Source organism: Astyanax mexicanus, chromosome 1, assembly GCF_023375975.1.
Source record: "Astyanax mexicanus isolate ESR-SI-001 chromosome 1, AstMex3_surface, whole genome shotgun sequence".
NCBI classification, from domain to species: Eukaryota; Metazoa; Chordata; class Actinopteri; order Characiformes; family Acestrorhamphidae; genus Astyanax; species Astyanax mexicanus.
The window spans coordinates 47,443,994-47,465,096 of record NC_064408.1 but is presented as its reverse complement, the minus strand read 5'-3'; the positions used below and the strand labels follow the sequence as shown (position 1 = coordinate 47,465,096).

The following is a 21,103-nucleotide window of genomic DNA, read 5'->3' as shown; positions in this document are numbered from 1 at the left end:
GAAAACAGTGTGTTGGAGACAGAGAAGTCTCTGGTCTTGGCAGAGAAAGGCAGCGGGGATGATGATGATGTGGAGCTCATCATTGCAGGGAAGAAGTTCAGACTGGTTGCCACCATGAATCCTGGTGGAGACTTTGGCAAGAAGGAGGTCAGTTTTGAAAAAAGATTGAGAGATACATCTACACCTTTCCTCTCATGTATAGAATATATACTAATATAATGTAGTATAGAATAAATACTAATGGTGTTTACAGTTACTATTACAGTTACTGCTATATTTAGGATTGAACAAGAATTATACAAATGAATGTTATTCTAACATTAACAATATGTAATAAAAAGAAATAATGAAGTAATGTACAAAATATTTAAGATTAAAGTAAACTAAGAAAGTAATCAAACAATGTCTGTGCATGTGTGTGTCTAGCTCTCTCCTGCACTGAGGAACAGGTTCACAGAGATCTGGTGTCCTCAGACTAATAGTCGCAGTGACTTGATGAAGATCATCCAGCACAACCTGAGATCAGGGCTCTCTCTGGACCAGCGTGACCATCAAGGTGTGTATTCTCTGCTCGCTGTGAATGACTCTGATCAGCTAAAAGCACTCACTGACCTGTTCTTTCAGTATTTAGTGTAAGATTTGAGAATATGATTTAAAGTTTTTTTTTAAGTCAATTTTGTATAGCCTTTAATTAAAATGAGTAACCAATTGTCTTACAAAACAGTATATTGAGGACTTATGTTGTATATATTTAAGGAAGTATACATTTTGAAGTGTTTTTAAAAATATCTATATTTTATTTCTATGCCTATTAAAATTTTTGCATTTTTATTTCAAGTACTTTTTTCAAGTACATTTATCTATGGCAATATATGTGTATACATCTGCCACTTTTGTTAAGCAGTGCAGTAACAAACTTACCTCCTTGTGTCTCGTATTTATGTGTATTCTCATTTGTTTTGCATCTAAATTTGTATAAATTGTAGAGATGCAACAGTACAGTGTGGACATGGTTCGATTCGTATCGCAGTTCTTGGGCCATGGTTTCGGTTCAGTTTTGATATATTAATATGATCTAGCTCCAACATGCAGTACATTTTTAGCCCTTTCTATTTTAAATCAACAAGGTGCTCCAACTCACACTTGCAGAGCCAATATTAAATAGAAAAAGGCACAGTTTAATTAAAATCACAAAATTTATTGTTATTTATATGTCTGCTGACTGTCTTTTTATCTTGTTCATCATACACAACGCTGAAGCCAAAATGGTCCCAAACAGCAGATTTATAAGCTGACGCTGCCTCTTTAAATATCCTTTTCTATGTTTCGCGTTCACTCCCCATGATCACGCAGCTGAGAAAGTTTTATTTGATTAACACTCCAATCTTCAGATCCTGCCTTCAGAGCACTGAAATGCTCCTGGGAAATTCAGTAAAAATTCTGATTGGCTGCTGCATGGTTGTGAAGAGACTCACAGAGAGACTATATAAAAAAAAAAAGTCTCTCCCGAGTCCTAAGCAGTCCTGATTATCGCACAGTACACAGAATACAATGTCCAATCAATAACCACAAATAAACATTAAAGTTTTGTCACCCAACAGGGAGACAGATAAGGACCAAAACCAGACAGGGACAGCTGGACAAACTCAAATTTTTATTTTCAGGGAATTAGCGAACTAAGATTAAAGTGTTCTTTCTGTAGAGAAAGGGGGGTAGGCTTTGTGGGTTGGAGATGGAGGACCAGGGTAGGGAAGGAAGGAAAACACACCGGCAGGGCAAAAAAAAAAAAAAAGAACAGCGGGAGAGCATTCGTTCGCTCTGTTAGTGCACGCACCGAAATGTTACGGTTCATCTGGGTGTATCGAAACGAACGGTTCGGTAAAATAACGAGAACCGTTGCATCCTTAATAAATAGCATAACCTTTGACCCATAAAACATAAATAAAACACTATTACAAAGGTTTATGCTAAAAAAAAATTAGCTGTGCAAAAAGTCAGAGATGAGACTGGTGGCAAGTCCAGTGATAATTTCTTGTGTATAGAACAGAAGATGATAGGCTTGGTTGCTAATAATTTTTTAGGGACTAAACCGGTCTTAACTGGTATCTGGATTCAGTGATTAATGAAGCTGCTGATAACTGAAAAACTTTTCTTTAAATCAAAGTGCATTCATATTATAAATATCTGTTAAACAACAAACATTGTAATTTATTGAAACTTCTCCTCACTCTTCTATCCAGGTAAAGACATCGCTGAGCTCATGCTGGACTTCATCGACTGGCTGACCAATCAGGAGTTTGGTAGGCGGTGTATCTTGAGTGTAAGGGACATCCTGTCCTGGGTGGACTTCATGAACACGGTGTGTGAGCAGGACGAGGCTCGAGACGAAAACCACTTCATGTCTCTGGGAGAGGTGGAGGAGCCGGAGTGGGACCAGAGGCTGGACACGGTCACTGCCTTCATCCACGCTGCCTGTCTGGTCTATGTGGATGGCATCGGATCAGGTAAGCTCAGATTATAGAGATCTGTAATGCTGGGTCATATTTTAGGGGAGAAAGCCACATTAATTGCATATGTTAATTTACAAATAAGATGAACTAATTAAATAGATACAGTAGAGTAATAATTTAGAGAGTATTTTAAGCTCTTTTGGTGTATTAAAGTAGTAAATGTAAGATTTATGGATTGGGATGAAAAATTCTCAAATTAACAAAGATAAATTATTCCATTTATCAAAACCTTTAACCTTCCTATTATCTTTGGGGTCAATTTGACCTCATTCAATGTTTAAAGTCTTTGAAAAAATAGTTTACATTAGTTTTGTGATTCATATGTATTGTTTTTTCTTAATTTGATGAAGACATTATGTAAAAAAAAAAGAAAATGTTTAAAATGTTTAAATTTCAATATCTGTTTTATTTAAGCTGTTTAATATGCATAAAACATAAGGAATATCAATATTCTACACATATATTTGTGTTAATAGTGTTGAGATCACTATGACATTCTGTCTTATAATCTTTCTCTAAATGTCCCTTCACTTTAGGCCCTAACTTAACAACACAACTCTTATCATACTTATATAATACTAATATATCATTATAATAATGCCAGAACTTCTGATAATTCATCAAATAAACATAAAATAACTTTTTTTTTTTACTTAATCATAATCATTTTTAGAGGTTTGAATTGATAGGATCATACCAGAGACTGTAAAAAAGATGGACGCCGTTCCCATTCATTCAATGAAAATGAAGCCAAAATCTTCCTCCATGTTGGTGATCCTGACACCCGATTCTGCGCAGTAGAGACCAGAGGAGGGAGAAAGACTGTGGAGAGACAGCCTACTCATTTAAATAACTCCGCCCCTGAGGGCTGCCTCGCGGTCACAGACTGCAGAGCGGGGCGGAGCGGAGCTGATGGTCTGTTATTGGTCCCGCCCATAACCAGCCCTTTTTCAATAACCACACCTTTTTTGAATAGAGCTGAATAACGTTATAAAAAACGAATTCTGTGGGAATATAAAAATCTGACAATATAAGCAGAGGTTACACTAGCTGTTGCATTTAAATAAAGGAGGTAGAATTACAGTATATTGTAAAAAAAAACGTGATTGAAAGTTGTCTGTTTTGCCATTGAAACCTATGGGGATCGGTGGGGTTACACAGCTTTCTGCAACCGAACAGCAGGGGGCGCCCGACCTGTGGTGGCTTCACTTTTGAGAGACGATGCTCAGTCCAGCTATACACAGTCTATGGATCGTACTGATCCAGAAACTAAAGGGTGTTTATATATTTGAGGAGAGCAGGAGGGTTAAAACTATTGAAAATCACATGTTTATCTTTCACAATTCCACCAAAAACCGTCAACATGTTTGGAGTGATTTATGGAAGAGAACAGAAAAGGTGTTTTTATTAGTGAATTTTATTAGCCCAACATGACTCTTCTAAATGGTAGAAATGGCAAAATCATTTTAAGATACTCTCTTTAATGAGATATAGTGAGCTGAGGTTTAAGAGGGTTAAGATATCTTCTGTAATGATGTATTAAGGGTCAACAAAGTCTCCAAAACTTTTCTTGAAGTTATATCCATTTATCCATTTAACTATTTCTATGTTCTATGGAATTATAATGTGATTTCTCATTTCTCATTATTCTTTCACTGTGGTCACTAACTGTCTAGTTTTTGTTCTTCAGGCACCACTGTATCAGCAGCAGAGAATGCGTCAGCGGCACGGAAGGCCTCCCTGGCCTTTCTGGAGTCCAGGCTGCGCAGAATCACTGAGCTGGACAAGAAGGTGCAGGATGCACTGAGAGTTTACGAAAGCATCCAGCACCGAGAGCCACGCTGGGGGGAAGACTTCTTTGGCATTGAGCCCTTTTACATAATGTCTGGTGAGAACCCATTACATCCCTGTAGAGCTTGCACTAATATATATGACCACAGTCAGTGGTAATGCCCATTTGTTCCACATGTGGCTTTTATTTTGAATGTGACACAACACCACAGTATTTCCTGTTCTTCCTGTAGCAGAATACCAAGTGTCGTATTAGAATGGCAAAACACATAACCTCAGTATGTAGTCTGGTAGTCTGATGCGGTTAACTTGTTATAGGCATGTCAATATAGTATGACATGATCATTGAGCATCATCATAAAATAATAATTAACCTTATATAGTTAATTAATTAATTGTTTAGATGTTTGTTCCCCCAAAAGTGTTGAAGTGTGTTGCGAAGTTTGTTGTACTTTAAGGTCATGTATTATTTTGTGTTTCAGGTCCTGAGAGCGAGGGTCGCAGTGTGTCCGATTATGCTCTGGGTGCGGGCACCACAGCGGTGAACGCTATGAGGGTTTTACGGGCATTAAAGCTGCAGAGACCCATTCTGCTGGAGGGATCGCCCGGAGTCGGCAAGACCAGTCTGGTGGCTGCACTTGCCAAGGCATCTGGAAATCACCTCATCAGAATCAACCTCTCCGAACAAACTGTAAGTCTTTTTTTATATTGTTTCTCATGTAAGACTCAGAAGCCCCAATTTCAACTTGTTCCTTGGGGCTTGATTATACTGAATTAAATTATATATTATATGAGCTACACCATGTTAGTTTGTATATACCAATAAAAAAATATATATTGTTAATTATAACACAACACAATGGGAGAACGAGGATTGGCCTATTCTAAATTGTCTCTATGTGTAGGTGTGAGAGTAAAGGAGTGTGTGTTGTAAGGGTGTGCGATATGGCCCTAAATAATATCACGATATTTCATGGTATTTTCGCGATAACGATACTCTTGGCGATATTAAATATATTTCGAGAATACACCACTGCAAGAAAATGAAAATTACATTTTATTATTGCATACAATATGATATGGGCCATCCCTTATTTAGATATTAAAAATACAAGAATTTTATCAGACTTGTAATAGAATGATCCAGAATGTCATGGTACTAATAATGCACTCCAAATATCTCCATACAGCCAGGATTAAAGTGAAATAAATGATACTGGGCCGATATAATCTGTCTCTAATAGTTTTATAATGGGAAACGAGCACTGTGTGAATTTTTCTTTTGCCAAAAACAGCAAAAAAGTAGAACCCTGATGTGATAATTAGGGGTGGGTGATACAGCACAACATTTCAGGGTATAATATCGTTCACAATATTCAAAAATGTTGCTGATATTATTGCATATGATACATTGGCCTGTCACAATAAGATTTTTTCGTGGACGATATATTGTCCCAGAAATAATTGCAATACACAATATTTTTTTGTAATTTTAAGACTATTAAATGTTACTGACAACAAAAAATTAATTAATCATTTATTATAATTATTGCAATTTTGTAATAGCATGAACATGCCTGCCTTGTACCCAGGGATTTCAGGTAGGCCCCACCAGGTTCTAGAAGAAAATGAAGGGATGGAACTAAATGTGATATAAAATAATCAAATAAAATATCATACAAAAAGAATATAAGTTAAAATTAGAAGAAAAGCACTAAAATAAAATAGTAGGGTACAATAATAAAATAAAATGTCATAAATATTAATCAATCTGTAAACTAAACTAAAATATAGTTGAATAAAATAAAACACAGCAAGTTATAATGAAATTTAAATTATTAAATTGTTTAATATTAATATTTCCAGATCATACTGATCCGGGAAAATGATAGCAGTAAGCTTACAGCATTGCTTTGTTCCAAAATCACAGAAATGAGATTTGAAGGTTTATTTCCACACGAAATTCTTCAAGGAAAACATGGAAACATGGCATTAGTGACACATATCTTTTTCTTTATATTTTCTGTGCGTGTCTATTTTTTAGGATGTGACGGACCTGTTTGGAACAGATCTTCCAGTGGAGGGTGGTAAGGGGGGAGAGTTTGCCTGGAGGGACGGTCCTCTCCTGGCTGCGCTGAAGGCTGGTCACTGGATTGTTCTAGATGAGGTAATCTTGAAATCTCTCCTTTATTGGAGAGGATGCATCACATGCATAATGCTTTAAAATCTGCAGTGACAGGTTCATATTTTTTCTTGTCCTTTTCCCTCACAGCTAAATCTGGCCTCTCAGTCCGTGTTGGAGGGTCTGAATGCCTGTTTCGACCACAGAGCGGAGATTTACATTCCTGAATTGAGCATGCGCTTCCATGTCCAGCAAGAGAAGACCAAAATCTTTGGCTGCCAGAACCCCTTCACGCAGGGAGGAGGCCGCAAAGGTCTTCCCAAGTCCTTCCTCAACAGGTTTACTCAGGTGAGTTTTCTTGCGGTCGTAGTTGTGCCTTTTTTGTCCTTAGTTCACTCATAGCAAAAAAAAATATTAAATGATCGAACCAAGAAGGAATTAATCGTAAGAACCGCAGCTTGGTTGGTTCTCATGCCAGACAGAGCTGGTTTCATTCGGATGTGTCACACGTCCACAAGAAATGGTGTTGTGTACCTTTGGTCATTACAGGCACTTTGACAACCCATCCATACATTAATAAGGTTTAGCAATCAGTGACCCTCTCTTTTCTGAACACACACTTCTATTGTGTGATATTCCAACAGGATAATGCTCGTCCACATACCGCTGCCATCCCAGGAGCTTGCCTATTTGTCATTGCTATTCCAATTTGACGTTTCTATCTGGGTGCTAAATTATTTTTGCAACCTGCCCTATGATGGTGAGTGTATTTATGAATGCTGTTCTAATATATTTACTCTGATGCTTGTAGGTATTTGTGGACCAGCTGACCAGTGAAGACATGCAGTTTATTGGTAACTCCATCTTCCCAAACATCAACGAGCAGATCATCTCCAAAATGGTGCAGTTTAGCAACAAGGTAAGAACAACAGCATTTATTAAAACCTGCCCAGCAATATATATTTTTAAATACCATATTTTTCACAATATAAGGTGCACCTTATTATAAGGCGCACTATCAATGAACGTCTATTATCTGGTCTATTTTTTATACATTTGACACGCTGGATTGTAAGGCATATTTTAAGAGACACTATAAGGAACTTCTAATTCATCAGGTCTCTCCACTGGGTGGTGTTTTGGGGGGGCGGGGTTTGGGGCGTAGATCACTTAGTTAAGTAAAGTTAAACTAAGTAAACAAAACGGTAATAAAAAAAATACTTTCTTTCAAAGCCAAACAAGCGCTGAATGTCTATAGATTCCAGTAAGATTAGATTCCCAAATTTCTCAAGCACTGAGGCTTGAGCATTAGCATTTGTGGCTAACCACTAGAAGTTCATCCCACGTTGCTTGTTTTAACAAGACTAGAGTCAAGGCTACAGTTTTAACAAGACTACAGTCCAATATACTCACCTCTGGATGACAAAAGAGCTAGCGCAGTTAGCGGCTAATGCTAATGTTGCTCCAGCAGTGCTAGCCGGGGTTTGCAGCAGGCTCAATTCGATAGTACTTGCCTCTAAAAGGGGAAAGAGTGTGGTTAACGGGTAATACTAATGGTGCTCCAGCAGTGCTAGCCATGGTAAGGAGCAGGCTGCAGGCCGATTAATAGTCACCTCTGAAATGGGAAAAAGTGGTTACTGGATAATGCTTATACTGCTCCAGCAGTGCTAGCCGGGGTTAGCAGCATGCTCAGTTCGATAATACTCTCCTCTGCACGGGAAATAGTGGTTAGCAGAGTATTCCATGTTGTGTGTTCTCTTTCTCCCAGCTTGTCCATGAGGTGACAGTAGAGAGAAAATGGGGTCAGAAAGGAGGACCATGGGAGTTCAACCTGCGCGATCTCTTCCGCTGGTGTCAGCTGATGCAGGCCGACCAATCCCCAGCCTTCTATAACCCTGGTCAGCATGTTGGGCTGGTGTATGCAGACCGGATGAGAACTGAAGCAGATAAAGCTCAGGTAGGTACAGCTGCACGGCTGTTTGTGAATACACAAGAACATTAATCACATCAGCTGCTCGATTGTTTTATGGTGCTTGAGGTTTTGTGTGTTGTGTTTGCAGGTGCTGTCTGTGTTCAGGAAGGTGTTCACAGAGGATTTTGAGCCTTACATGGGCTCCAGACAGTTCCATATTACTCCGCTTAACCTGCAGGTATAGTAATGGTCAATACAGTAACACTTAGCAACAATTAACTGTAAAACTAAATTGCATGTGTAGTGGGTTCATTTCAGCTATCAGTGTCATCAAAAAGTTTCTTAAATTGCTGTTTAAAATAACAAAAAAACAGACAGTTAACATTTTAGGTCCCACTAAACACTTTTTTAAGGCCTTTTTTTATTTTCTTATTTTACTTGTGAACAACTGGCAATACATCCTCCTACTCAAGTTACCAAATTGTTAAAAGATTAAGACCTTTGCAATGGAGGCAGTTAAGGACCAGTTGAGGCTGGGTATTTACTGGGTCTCTCTCTCTTATATTTGAACGTGGTTTCGGATAGATCTCAGCCAACTTAAGACTCTGGCATGATTTTGTCTCCCTGTCCTGTTGGTCCCTCTTTAGATAAAGTCTTGACTTAGTCATATTCTGGTGTAAAGTTGACTGTAGGCTTAAAAAGCATTGGATTTGTTTTTGACTAAACTAGGAGTATTCTTTTGGGATTCGGGGGATTTAGGGCCCTCTCTGGTGAGAATGGGTAATTGCACAGAGCATGCGGAAGAATAATTTTACACTGGGTGGGTGAGATGCGTTCTCCTTTTAGATTGGATGAATCCATTTCCAGATTATGTTCAGTCAGAGAGAGAGAGAGCCCTTTCAGGTCACAGAATGCTCTCCACCGTTTAAATGACAATCTGCTATTAATCCCAGTTTTAGCACTCTATTGCATTTCTTTTTGGCTTCGGAGCTGGCTTCCTGTTTTTTTTTTTGTTTGTTTTTACCGTGAGTGAATGAGCTGTTGAAGACTGAGTTTCTCCTTCTGAAGTCTCCATTGCTCCACCAGCTGCTCGCATTCAGTAAAACTGAGCCGTATCCTCTTTTAGACGCTGTGCATGTGTTATAAGTACGTAAGGAGTTGTGACGTGGCCAGAATAACTCCCGCGAAAAGCAGCCCGACGCCCCAGTTTTTCGATTTAATATTATGCGTATCAGGGATGCTTGTTCCAGCACACTAGTACCATTTAAACACAATATTTTGTCCTTTTCTCCACTCAAATGCATCTGCTTTCAGTTTAGAAACACAAAATATGGACTGCCACTTTAAATACATAACATTTTATCTTTCTATTTCTTCCTTTTCTTATTTTCTCAAGGTCGGCTCTTCAGTCCTTCAGCGCAGTGGTGGGGCACCTGTTGCCTTGGACCCACCTCTGTCTATTACTCATCAAGTTCTAAGGCCACTGGAGTCCATAATGAAGTGTGTAAAGATGGGCTGGATGGCTATCTTGGTGGGCCCCACTGCCAGTGGCAAGAGCAGCCTTGTTCACTTGTTGGCCCTGCTGACCGGACATAGACTCAGAGTCATGGCCATGAACAGTGCTATGGACACCACAGAACTGCTGGGCGGGTTTGAACAGGTGAGCTGATGAAGAAAACCAATGTTGAGAGACAGTATCTTTTTACAAACAGAATGATGTGCTTAAGGTTTTTTTTTCTTCTATTAATCGCGTGCTCCGGCAGGTGGACATCATTCGGCCATGGCAGCAGGTGTTGGAGAGCATGGATTACGTGGTTGCCATGGTGACCCGGCGTGGCTTGATGTCGTTGGACGGGGCGGTGCAGGACACAGAGTTCCTGCTCAGCACGTGGAGCACGTTTCGCCGCTGGCTGAAGGACGAGGGGCTTGACTCTACTGAGGGAACCGTGACCTTTGAGGCCCTGAACAAACTGGAGGTCATCATAGTGCTTCTGCATAAACTCAACACCAAGCTGAAGGTCTTCACAGGTACAACAGCTCCCTCATTTTTCTTTTACTCTGATCTTCAAGGAAATAGTTGCAAAAATAGTTGCGCCCAGATACAACTATACATTATCCACTTTTTTAGATATTAGTAATACTGTATGTGTTTTTTATGTTTTTATGTGTTTTATTTAAAAAAATATGGAGAACATTTCTACCAAATTCCAAATAATAATATTGTCATTTAGAGCATTTGTTTGCAGAAAATGGGAAATGGATTAAATAACAAAAAAGAAGTTCAGAAATCAATATTTGGTGAAATAACCCTGGTTTTCATGCATGTTGGCATGTTCTCCTCCACCAGTCTTACACACTGCTTTTGGATAACTTTTTGCCACTCCTGGTGCAAAAATTCAAGCAGTTCAGCTTGGTTTGATGACTGTGTTTGCAGACAATTCTAGTCGTCTTCTTTACATTGGTCTACATGTATTTGACTTTTCCCCACCCATATGTTTCTGAATAGACATGTCAAAGCTGCAGCTGGACTTCACCCTGCTGAAGGAGCGTCTGGCGCAGATGGAGGACGGCTGGAGTCATGGTGGTTTCGAGTGGCTTGACGGCACACTGGTGCAGGCCCTGCAGGCCGGGGACTGGCTGCTTATGGACAACGTCAATTTCTGCAGGTCAGTTACTGGAAACAGCTGTGTGAGGTTATATGCAATGACATATGAATATATTTTACTGTGAAATTAGATGTGATTTGAACAGGATTAGAGTTTACCTGTTTTGTACTAAACACAGCATTGCATCTGCATTTTGTGTGTTCCTTTGTAGCCCATCAGTGTTGGATCGTCTGAATGCACTTCTGGAGCCGGGTGGGTCTTTGACCATTAATGAGCGTGGAGTCATTGACGGCACAACCCCTAGCATCACCCCTCACCCCAACTTCAGGTACATTTATTAAGTTCTGTTATTAAGATAATATGGAGGGAAAAAAACAAGAACCACAGTTTTAGAACAGGCAAGCAGTATTTTCTTAAACAGCCCTGGAAAAAAATAAGAGGCCATTTAAAACTGATGAGTTTCTTTGATTTTACCATATTGAAAACCTCTGGAATATAATCAAGAGGAAGATGGATGATCACAAGCCATCAAACCAAGCTGAATTGCTTGAATTTTTGCACCAGGAGTGACATAAAGTTATCCAAAATCAGTGTGTAAGACTGGTGGAGGAGAACATGCCAAGATACATGAAAACTGTGATTAAAAACCAGAGTTAATCCAGCAAATATTGATTTCTGAACTCTTAAAACTTTATGAATATGAACTTGTTTTATTTGCATTATTTGAGGTCTGAAAGCGCTATTTCTATTTGGAATTTTGACAACAACGTTCATTTTACTCAAACATATACCTGTAAATAGCTAAATCAGAGAAACTGATTCAGAAACTTAAGTGGTCTCTTCATTTTTTTTTCCAGAGCTGTATATGTATTTGAAATTGTGGTATCAAAGAATCATATAGTCAATGTGGTAATTTGTGTATAATTTTTTTTTTTTCCCCTTCATGTCCAGGTTGTTCCTCACAATGGATCCTGCTCATGGAGAGATCTCTCGGGCTATGAGGAACCGTGGGGTGGAAATCTATATCCCAGGAGAGAATGAGGGTGTGTGTTGGGACTCTCTGGACCTGAAGACAGTATTACACACTCTAGGAGTGACCGGAGACTGTGTTTGTGACATACTGATGTCTGTTCACTCTGAGATCAAGTCGGCGATCTGGGGTGAGTGTTGAATAGAGAGAAGTTCTGATGTGCGTCAGAGAGATCAGTTACTAGGGGTCATTTGTTGATCAGTTGTTGGGATTTTTAAAACATTTTTGTTGATTTATAAGTTAAAAAACACTGAAGGACACTGATTTAAGCCATATGTTGTTTGTTTGTTTTTTCGGCTCAGACTCTCCAGCCTCCTCAGTGTTGTCTCTCCTGCATGCTGCGGCTCTGTTGTCCAGTCAGCTGCAGAGAGGAGTGGATCTGCCCAGTGCGCTGCTGCAGGCCTGTGGTGAGGCTTATGCCCTCTGCCAGCGCACCACCAACAACCAACAGGTACATGTTAACACGTGTGAGGGTGCTCGCCTCGCGGTCGAGCGACGCTGAGAGTCTGGCGTTAAAAGAGGTTTAAGGGATAATTTTACGGGGCCTCAGTGCTTTATAACTAAAATTGTATCTCTGAAAACATAAGCGTTCTCTGCTGCAGTGCTCTTAGCCAATCAGAGGCGATATGTTTACATATATGATTATTCATATGCAAGAGTCGAAATCCTGTCTTTCTTTAGAAACCAGTAATTCAGTGATCTATAACAGGGCTAAATAGAAACACCTGAGCGTTTTTTTTTTCTTTTCACAATAAACAGCTCACATGGCATTCATTCATACTAGAGACCACAACTAGACATTTAAAAATGAATTTTAAAACAATTAAATGAGACCTTTAATCAAACCAGAGGAAAAAAAAATTATTGGTGTTGTGCTGAAATACGACGCAGAATGGACACAAACACTTAGACTAGAAATTAATTTATTTACTGTAACAGTAGATTTACCCTTTTTTATAAACTAAAATAAAAGGGAATCTGAGGATAATTTTTTTTACACTTTTGCTGTCAGGCACACATGAACACAAAGGGGAGTCTGATTCTGACAGAGTGCTAGAATTGGTCACAACACCTGGCAAAGTAACTAAAAGCCAAGATCATGACTAACATTCTATAAACCAACTAATATGAATTATACCACAGTTAGTTCTGATCCTACAATGTAATTGGCTGAGAGGCGTTCTATGAGTGCCGTTATCAGCTGGTAACGCACTGTAACCAAAGCTCTCCATGTATTACTCCGCCACATACAGGTAACTTAGCATTGATGCAGCTAAAGTGCAGCTACAAACAGAGCAGCAATGAAACTATTTTAACTTAACAGAGTTTTTATAACCGAACAGATCATATTATTTTCCGTCATCTTTAACTTAAAATCTTTAAATAAACAGCGATAACACAGCAGTGCCAATATTACATGTTATAACATTCCCTCTTGCTTAAGAATAGAGTGACGCAGTCCACGTAGCTGATGATGACAGAATGTAGTAGCCAGTGTGGACTTTGGCAGGGTCTTTCAGGAATGAAAACGCCCTAAATCGCTTCTCTCTCTCTTTCGTCAGTTGGCTCAGGAGGTGATAGAGAGGCAGTTGGCTGTTTTGGACTCAGAGGAATGGGGCAGCAGGCTGTTGTGTGCGGGTGTGTGGCCGGACAGGGTGCCCTCGGCCCTGCAGAGCACAGAAGATTCGTGCTTCGCCAGCGTCCAGAGAGACGGCCAGGTTCTCCTCTACTGCCTCAACACACTCAGCCTGCAGAGCAAGAGGCAAGACCTACACACACTTACAAACTTCACATCAATTACACTTTTTTAATTAACCTTACTTGGTCATGATATTTGTGGAATTACACATGAAACATCATTAATTAATAATGAAAATCATTGCTATTATTTTGTGCTATTGTCCAAACCCCTGCTTGTGCTCTACTGTGTACAGGAGCCGGCCCCTGAGCCTGACTGACCTGCAGAGGGCGATGCAGAGTGGAGCAGCGCTGGAAGGACTGCAGTTCTCTGGGGGAGGGCCAGCAGGAGGGGCTGAGGGTGGAGTCAGTGATGCGCAGCAGGTTCTGCCCACTGCTGTGCGGATCCTCACTGAGAGAGCCTCACACAGTGACTGGGTTCTCCGCACCAGCTGGCTCGCCCACCTCGCCAAGAGCTACAAATTTGTTCCAGGTACGATCTGGGGTTAAATAGGAGAGATTATCAAGTTAAATGATGACTGCTATAGACAATGAATATGATGTCTACTGTCAGAGCTGAATTGCAATTTAAATATAAAACAATTTAAAATAATATATAATATATTAAATAATCTGATATATAGATCAATCAATCAATCAATCAACCATTATTTTCACTCGGTAAAAACATTGAGGGTGACCATCATTTACAATGTCGCTGAGCATTTACAGGCATCAAAGGGATTGAAAACAATTATTAATAAACTAGAAATAATAAGGAATAAAATAGTAAAAAAATAATAAATAAAAGTAATAATTTTAAGTCAACATTTAATATATATGAATAAAATATATATGTAAAACAGAAAATTCTAAAATACCACAAAAAAAACTAATTGACTCAAAAATAAAGGATTTATAAAATATAAAATAAATAAAAAGATAATAGTAAAATTAAAGTAAAATGTTAAGAATGAGAAATAATGATTAAATGAATAATAGAATAAGAACATACGAATGAAAATATAAAACATTAGAATAAAAAAGTAATGATAAATAAAAAAAGAAATAATAAATAAGAATAAAAATTAGAAAAATATTAACTAATAAAAAAAACTAATTTAAAACACTCACAAGCTTTCTGAGGGTGATTAGAAAGTAAAAGTTTATAATGATTCAGATATCCCAGTGAGTTGAGCTTCTACCTTTCCTATGCGGTTAATGGTTTAGTTTTGTCACATCGCAGGCAGAATTTGTGAGTGTCTAATAGTTATTTTTTAAATAATATTATTTTATTAAAACTTAAAATATGATACAACAGTTTATATTATTAATTTGGGGTATAGAAAGTTAAATAATTCCATTCGACTTTGAGTGTCGCCTCTTCTTTGCTTATTAGTTTGTTTTCAAATCAACTTCCAAGATCAAAATGTTCTTAAAGTACAAACTACATGAAGCAGTGCTTTCTTTGCAGAGACTTAACTGGTCATCGTAAAGTATCCTAAAAGTCAATGTAAATGCAATAAAATATAGTGTTGTTTTAATACTATTTAATGCTACTAATAAAATTATCATATAATAGCATATTTCAGTTACAATATTTAGAGGAACAGTCATTTTTAATTAATTTAATTATATTTTTTGGACATTGGGAATTTTAGCGTAGAAAACTTATATACCCTGAATAAATAAAGATATTTTTCAATAAAGTATACGTACAGCCTGTTAATCGGCTTTTCTGCCTACATAAACACACTGGACAATATTAAGTTCCGCAAAAATGGTTAAGGTGGACAAGAAGTAAATAACATAAGTGTATTGTGACAGGCTTAAGTCCGAGCCATCTGAGTTGAATTAGCACCTTAAAGCTCAGCTGTTAAGTTTGCTGCTGATTACATTAACTTCATCCAGGATTGTTGTCAAATAGTCAAGAATTTCGTTTTTTTTTTTTTTTTTTTTTTTTTTTTGTTTGGTTTTTGACCAGAAGTATCTAAATACAGTAGATCAGTTTAAAACTTTTGCTCAGTTTGAAGTAGATCAGTTTGAAACTGGTTTTGCTGTGCTGGGCATGGTTGTGGCTCTGTTGCTGTATTGAGTCGTGTGTTAACGTCTCTGCAGAAGCCGCCCTGATGCAGCTGGAGGCGGGAAGCAGAGCTCTCAAAGCCGTCTTCAACAGCAAACTCATCGGCAAAGGCAAATACCTAACTGAGCACCTCCAGCCACATAGCACAGGTACTAATACACACACACACAGACACACACACTCCATCTCTTTCAATTTAACTTCACTTTTGCATACACGATACTTTTCACTGTGATGAAGAACGGTCTTCTCCTCCTCCAGATGACTACAGGATCTTGGTAGACATGCGCTGGAACAAACAGTACCTGGATATTTTGGCCAACACCTGTAACTTTGAGGATGAGGAGAGATGTATGGAGTTCATGGAGGCTCTGTATGCTGTCGCCAACAGGTAAGATTCTAGCTCTTTAAACTGTGTATTGGTTTGTGACTATTTACAGGTAACAAATAGGATTTTTTTTGAGTGAATTGAGTCAGAGCCTGAGATGTTTCTGTTTTGCGTTCTTTCAGGATCATAATACTGATGGACAGGGAGGAGAGAGCAGCTATCGGCAGCAGTACTGGAAATATGTCACCCCATAACAGTGCACTGAGACTGGCCACTGCTTTCTCTAAAGGTATGTGTATAGTAATTATAATACAGAGATGCTTGAAAGTTTATGAACCCTTTTTTTATATATCTGCATTAATATGACCTAAACTTGAATAGTAGATAAAGAAATGTGTTAAACAAATTAGACAAAAGTTTTGTACTTGGTCATTTATTTATTGAGGAAAATGATCTCTTCTACTAAATAGACCATCAAGGTACGGGGTCATGGTTTGGTTCTTGTAAACGCACACAGAATACACGGTACAGTCGTATTCTGTGTACCGTTACAACCCTACTACTAAATGTGAACCAATTTTCTACAGTCACAAGTTATGATACTCTATTGTATTTGCACAGACACACCAGATCAGAAGAACTTTTTTATGTTAGTGTTTTTGGATTTTAATGCTCTTCTGCTTTTGTCTCTAAAGGAACTGTAGATATTGGGCACCTGCCACACCCAGTCCTGGTGCACTTGAGGCCTTTCTTTGATCTGTGGGACGCCTTCGTACTCCAGGCTGTGCAGACAGATCAGCCCAACATCTCTGACCACCTTATGTTTGAGGTTTGGGTCCCTTATTATTTCTTATTATTCTCATTAATGTTGTAATTCAGTATTTCTGTAGTCTACTTGGCCCTCTGCTGGCTGTTCCCTCGATTTACTATTTCAGATTTGTGGGACAGTCAGAATAAAGGTGATCTTCGCTACAGTTTAATTTCTTTCAACATTAGCTTTAAAACAGTGGGTGAATAAAGGTTTAGTTGCAAATATACAGTTGCAAAAAAAAAAAGTATGTGAATCCAATTTCTGCCTAAATTGGTCGATAAGTATGTTCTGATCTTCATCTAACTCACAACAATAGACAAACGCAGTCTGCTTAAACTAATACCACACAAAATTTATATGTTTGCATGGTTTTATTGAACACAACATGTTAACATTCACAGTGAGGGGGCGGGGGAGTATGTGAACCCCGAGGCTAATGACTTTTCTAAGAGCTAATTGGAGCCAGGATGGAATGAGATTGGATGTGTTGGTTAAAGCTGTCCTGTCCTATAAAAAAAAAACACACACACACCAGTTTTGAGTTTGCTGTTCTTAAGAAGCATTGCTTGATGTAAATGGAGAAAGTTCAGCACTGTTGCTACTCTCCCTTGGCGTGGTCATCCTGTAAAGATGACTGCAAGAGCACAGCGCACCCTGCACTGTGAATATTAACATGTTGTGTTCAATAAAACCATGCAAACTATTTGTTTTGTGTGGTATTAGATTAAGCAGACTGTGTTTGTCTATTGTTGGACTTAGATGAAGATCAGAACACATTTAATGATTAATTTATGCAGAAATCCAAGTAATACCAAAGGATTCACATCCTTTTTCTTGCAACTGTATAGAAAAACAGAACCAGAAATAGAAACAAAGAAAAACATCAATTGTTTAGCTTTTGTCTTTAATTAAGGTGGAACACATAGCCTTCCATGAATTGTAATAACTGCAGCTCCAGAAGGACCCAGTGTGGAACGGGCATGTTCCGATCACTGATCAATAATAAAATATTTTACAAATTGTTTTTTCATTTGTCAGCCTTTGACATTTACATTTTCTTTATTTGATGACAAAAAGAATGATACATTTTGTTATAGTTTTCATTGTCAAGTATTAATTTTTTTGTTAGCCCTCGTCTCATTTTCGACATGAAAAATATAGGTTGGTAACTTTTTTTTTTTTTTTATTTAAACAAAATCGACACTGTTGTATAGTTGTTAAAGTCCTTAAAAAAATCACAATTACTTGGTTACTATTCCATAACCTTAGATTTAGTTTTGTGCACACAGAAATCTAGAATTTTCTTGTTAAAATCACTACAGTTTTCTTTTAGGAACCAATATCTTTCCAAAAATGTTTTTCAAAAAGTCACAAAATCACATGTATGGCACAACTTTAAACTGCAGAGTATTTCTCAGCTATGCTCCAATAATAATGGAACCCTTTATGACTCCCTTAAAAGTAAAGCAAATCCCATATAGGAAAATATGATTTAGAATCTTTGTCAAATATGCATAAATGGCTTTTAAGAAAAAAAGTTCTTTTTAAGATTGGTTTGTGAATAAAGGGCCAGGTGATTCTGTAGCTGCTACAGGGGTTTAGTTTCTAATTTTGTCATCTTTTTCTTTGCTCATGAGTTTTCGTACTGGTTTTACTGCTGGTTTCATTGATGATAAATGTAAAAAATCTTAACTCACTGTGTTTGCAGATCCTGCAGCTGCTTCAGTGGAGGGATCGCTTCTGGCATGTGTGTAACTCGTTGCCGGCAGACACTCGTGGAGTGTGTGTGCTCTCTCTGCACTGGCAGTGGGTTCACAAACACCTGGTCCTGAGGCTGCCGCAGCTGCTGATGGGAGATGGAGACTATGAGTGAGTCAGGGCTTAGAGTCTTGCACAAAAAAGCTTTTTATCCACATTGACTGTCATGAATATTACTTAATTAAACAGAATCAAACACATAATATCCATCATTTGGACTGTTTTATTAACTTGCTATTTTTTTTTTTTTTTTGGCGATCCAGAGGGCAGCAGGAACTGCACACCATCTCCACAGCCATCCAGAACACGCTGTCAAGCTCTGTGTCTGTGGCCTCGGCATTGAAGAGCATTCAGAAAACACTGGGAAAACCGCTGCCTTTTAAGGTATGGAGTGCTGCATTATTGGTGGAATAGGGTAAGGGATCAAAAACGACTGATCTTACTGCTCATCTGTATTTACAGTACGGGGAGTAACCAAAGGAATATTTGGCCATTGAACCAAAGTTACTGTCTTCCTATATTCAAAGAGTGATATCTATATGTCCAATATACATATATAAATATATAATATATAAATATGACTTAATTTACACTCAGCTTGTATCTATATGAGAGTCAAACTCTTCTAACCTAATGTAATGTACTGCTCTACACTCAAACACCATAGTGATATGTCACACATATCTCGCACAGACACAAATGCGCACACACACTGCCCTTCTTATCTTTTTTTCTGACATGTTATTCCGTGCTAAGAAACATCTTCTCTATTATAAAAGAAATGTAGTTTAATACTGATGTCTAGACAATGATTTCTACTGCAGAGTCTACGCTTTGTCAAAGCATTATTTATGTCTGGGTCTCAGCGTTGCTCTGCAGTTTAAATCGTAAAGGCAGGAATATTTGGACACATCAGCAGACAAATCACTGCTGCTGCTGTTCGTATTTTGCGATGCTTATTTACATTTGCCCATAGAACACGCAGAGCTGCAGCCATTACCGGTTGAAATTCAGTCATAGGTTAGTAATAGTTCTAAATTTTGTTGGGTTTATGGTAATATCAGCTAATCATACATAATTCATAATCAGAGTAAGCATGTACTGACCTCTATTACAAGATAATTACTTACAAAATATAAAAAAAATGACTGGGTTGAATTTTGTGAATTTCAATCTTATCACTTTGAAATTGTTAAAATCTTGTTTTTTTCTTGTGAACCCAGTATCTTTGTCACACCCCTATTTTGAAAATAAGTAGCCATCAAAAAAAGTAGCTATAACTTGACTGTAATTCTATGTGAAAAATTTTGTGATGTGTAAGTTAATAGATACTAAACCTAATAAACACATTTTTGTTTGTTTCCTGCTACAGCTGCAGTCAGTGGCCGAATGTGCTGATCGCCTCCGCTTCCTCAGCAGAGCGTTAGATATCAGAGACGTGCGGCTGGACGGCAGCACACCGTCCGTTTGGAAACGTGAGGTGACTCGTCTTCGGGGTGCTGCCATGGGGATAGACTCTAAAGAAGCTCTGCTGGAGGGATGGGGTTTGGTTCTACAGGCCAATCTTCTGCTGGACCCTCAGAGCACTGGTGAGCTATATTTAATAATGTGTAATAACCTTATAAACTGTAATCTGTGAAGAAAAATTTAAGATTATTTTTTACGTTAAGTACAGTACCACACAAAGGTTTGAACATGCATTAAATTGTGTGTTTAAAAAAAGTGTTTTTTAATTAATAAAAAAAAAAATCTGCATAGTAGATTAATTGTAAAGTCATTCAAACAGTGAAGAAAAACATATGGAATTATTTAGTAAAAACAGAATATGTTTTAGATTTTAAACTTTTCAAAGTAGGCATATCTTGATTAGATGACAACTTTATACATCTTTACATTTTTTCAGTCAGCTTTATGAGGTAGAGTAATCCGCAATGGCTTTCAGTTAATAGCTATGCTGAACTCATCAAGAGTTCATTACTTGAATTTCTTGTCCTCTTAATGTGTTTGAGAGCATTCAAATAATTGCTCTATTTAAGTAATGTTAATAAGTAATATGATAACTACTCAACTAAGTAAAGAAAAAAAATACTTTAAGAAATGAAGGTCAGTCAGTCAGAAACATTTCAAGAAGTTTGCAAGTATCTTCAAGTGCAGTCTCAAAGACCATCTGAAACATTTTGATGAAACTGGCTCTCATCAGGACCGCCCCAGGAAAGGAAGACCAAACGTTTTCTCTGTTGCACAGAATAAGTTCTTCAGAGTTACCAGCCTCAGAAACCTCAAGCTAACAGCACCCCTCAGATAAGCTCTTACTTACCTAAAAGCTTTACAGAGTATTTTGGTTCGTTTAACGCGTTTAAGTTACTACATGATTCCTTATGTGTTCCTTCATAGTCTGGATGACTTCAGTATTCATTTCAGTATTAATGTAGGAATAATAATAAAAACATTAAATAAGACTTTATTTTTGTGAGA

The 21,103-nt window shown here is 38.0% G+C and overlaps 1 protein-coding gene across 1 annotated transcript in view; it reads left to right on the top strand.

The window, feature by feature from the left end:
- mdn1 (midasin AAA ATPase 1) overlaps window positions 1-21,103 on the top strand; it is a 95,175-nt gene that overhangs the window by 34,040 nt on the left and 40,032 nt on the right. The window contains exons 32-56 of the mRNA XM_049479329.1: window positions 9-147; window positions 427-556; window positions 2,241-2,504; window positions 4,201-4,398; window positions 4,784-4,992; window positions 6,346-6,468; window positions 6,574-6,771; window positions 7,235-7,342; window positions 8,192-8,380; window positions 8,484-8,573; window positions 9,732-9,995; window positions 10,099-10,363; window positions 10,842-11,001; window positions 11,153-11,269; window positions 11,893-12,101; window positions 12,274-12,422; window positions 13,534-13,733; window positions 13,906-14,141; window positions 15,767-15,880; window positions 15,993-16,122; window positions 16,242-16,348; window positions 16,755-16,888; window positions 18,579-18,739; window positions 18,892-19,012; window positions 20,001-20,217. Coding sequence (XP_049335286.1) covers window positions 9-147; window positions 427-556; window positions 2,241-2,504; window positions 4,201-4,398; window positions 4,784-4,992; window positions 6,346-6,468; window positions 6,574-6,771; window positions 7,235-7,342; window positions 8,192-8,380; window positions 8,484-8,573; window positions 9,732-9,995; window positions 10,099-10,363; window positions 10,842-11,001; window positions 11,153-11,269; window positions 11,893-12,101; window positions 12,274-12,422; window positions 13,534-13,733; window positions 13,906-14,141; window positions 15,767-15,880; window positions 15,993-16,122; window positions 16,242-16,348; window positions 16,755-16,888; window positions 18,579-18,739; window positions 18,892-19,012; window positions 20,001-20,217 — 4,232 coding nt within the window. The remainder of the gene's footprint in view (window positions 1-8; window positions 148-426; window positions 557-2,240; window positions 2,505-4,200; window positions 4,399-4,783; window positions 4,993-6,345; window positions 6,469-6,573; window positions 6,772-7,234; window positions 7,343-8,191; window positions 8,381-8,483; window positions 8,574-9,731; window positions 9,996-10,098; window positions 10,364-10,841; window positions 11,002-11,152; window positions 11,270-11,892; window positions 12,102-12,273; window positions 12,423-13,533; window positions 13,734-13,905; window positions 14,142-15,766; window positions 15,881-15,992; window positions 16,123-16,241; window positions 16,349-16,754; window positions 16,889-18,578; window positions 18,740-18,891; window positions 19,013-20,000; window positions 20,218-21,103) is intronic.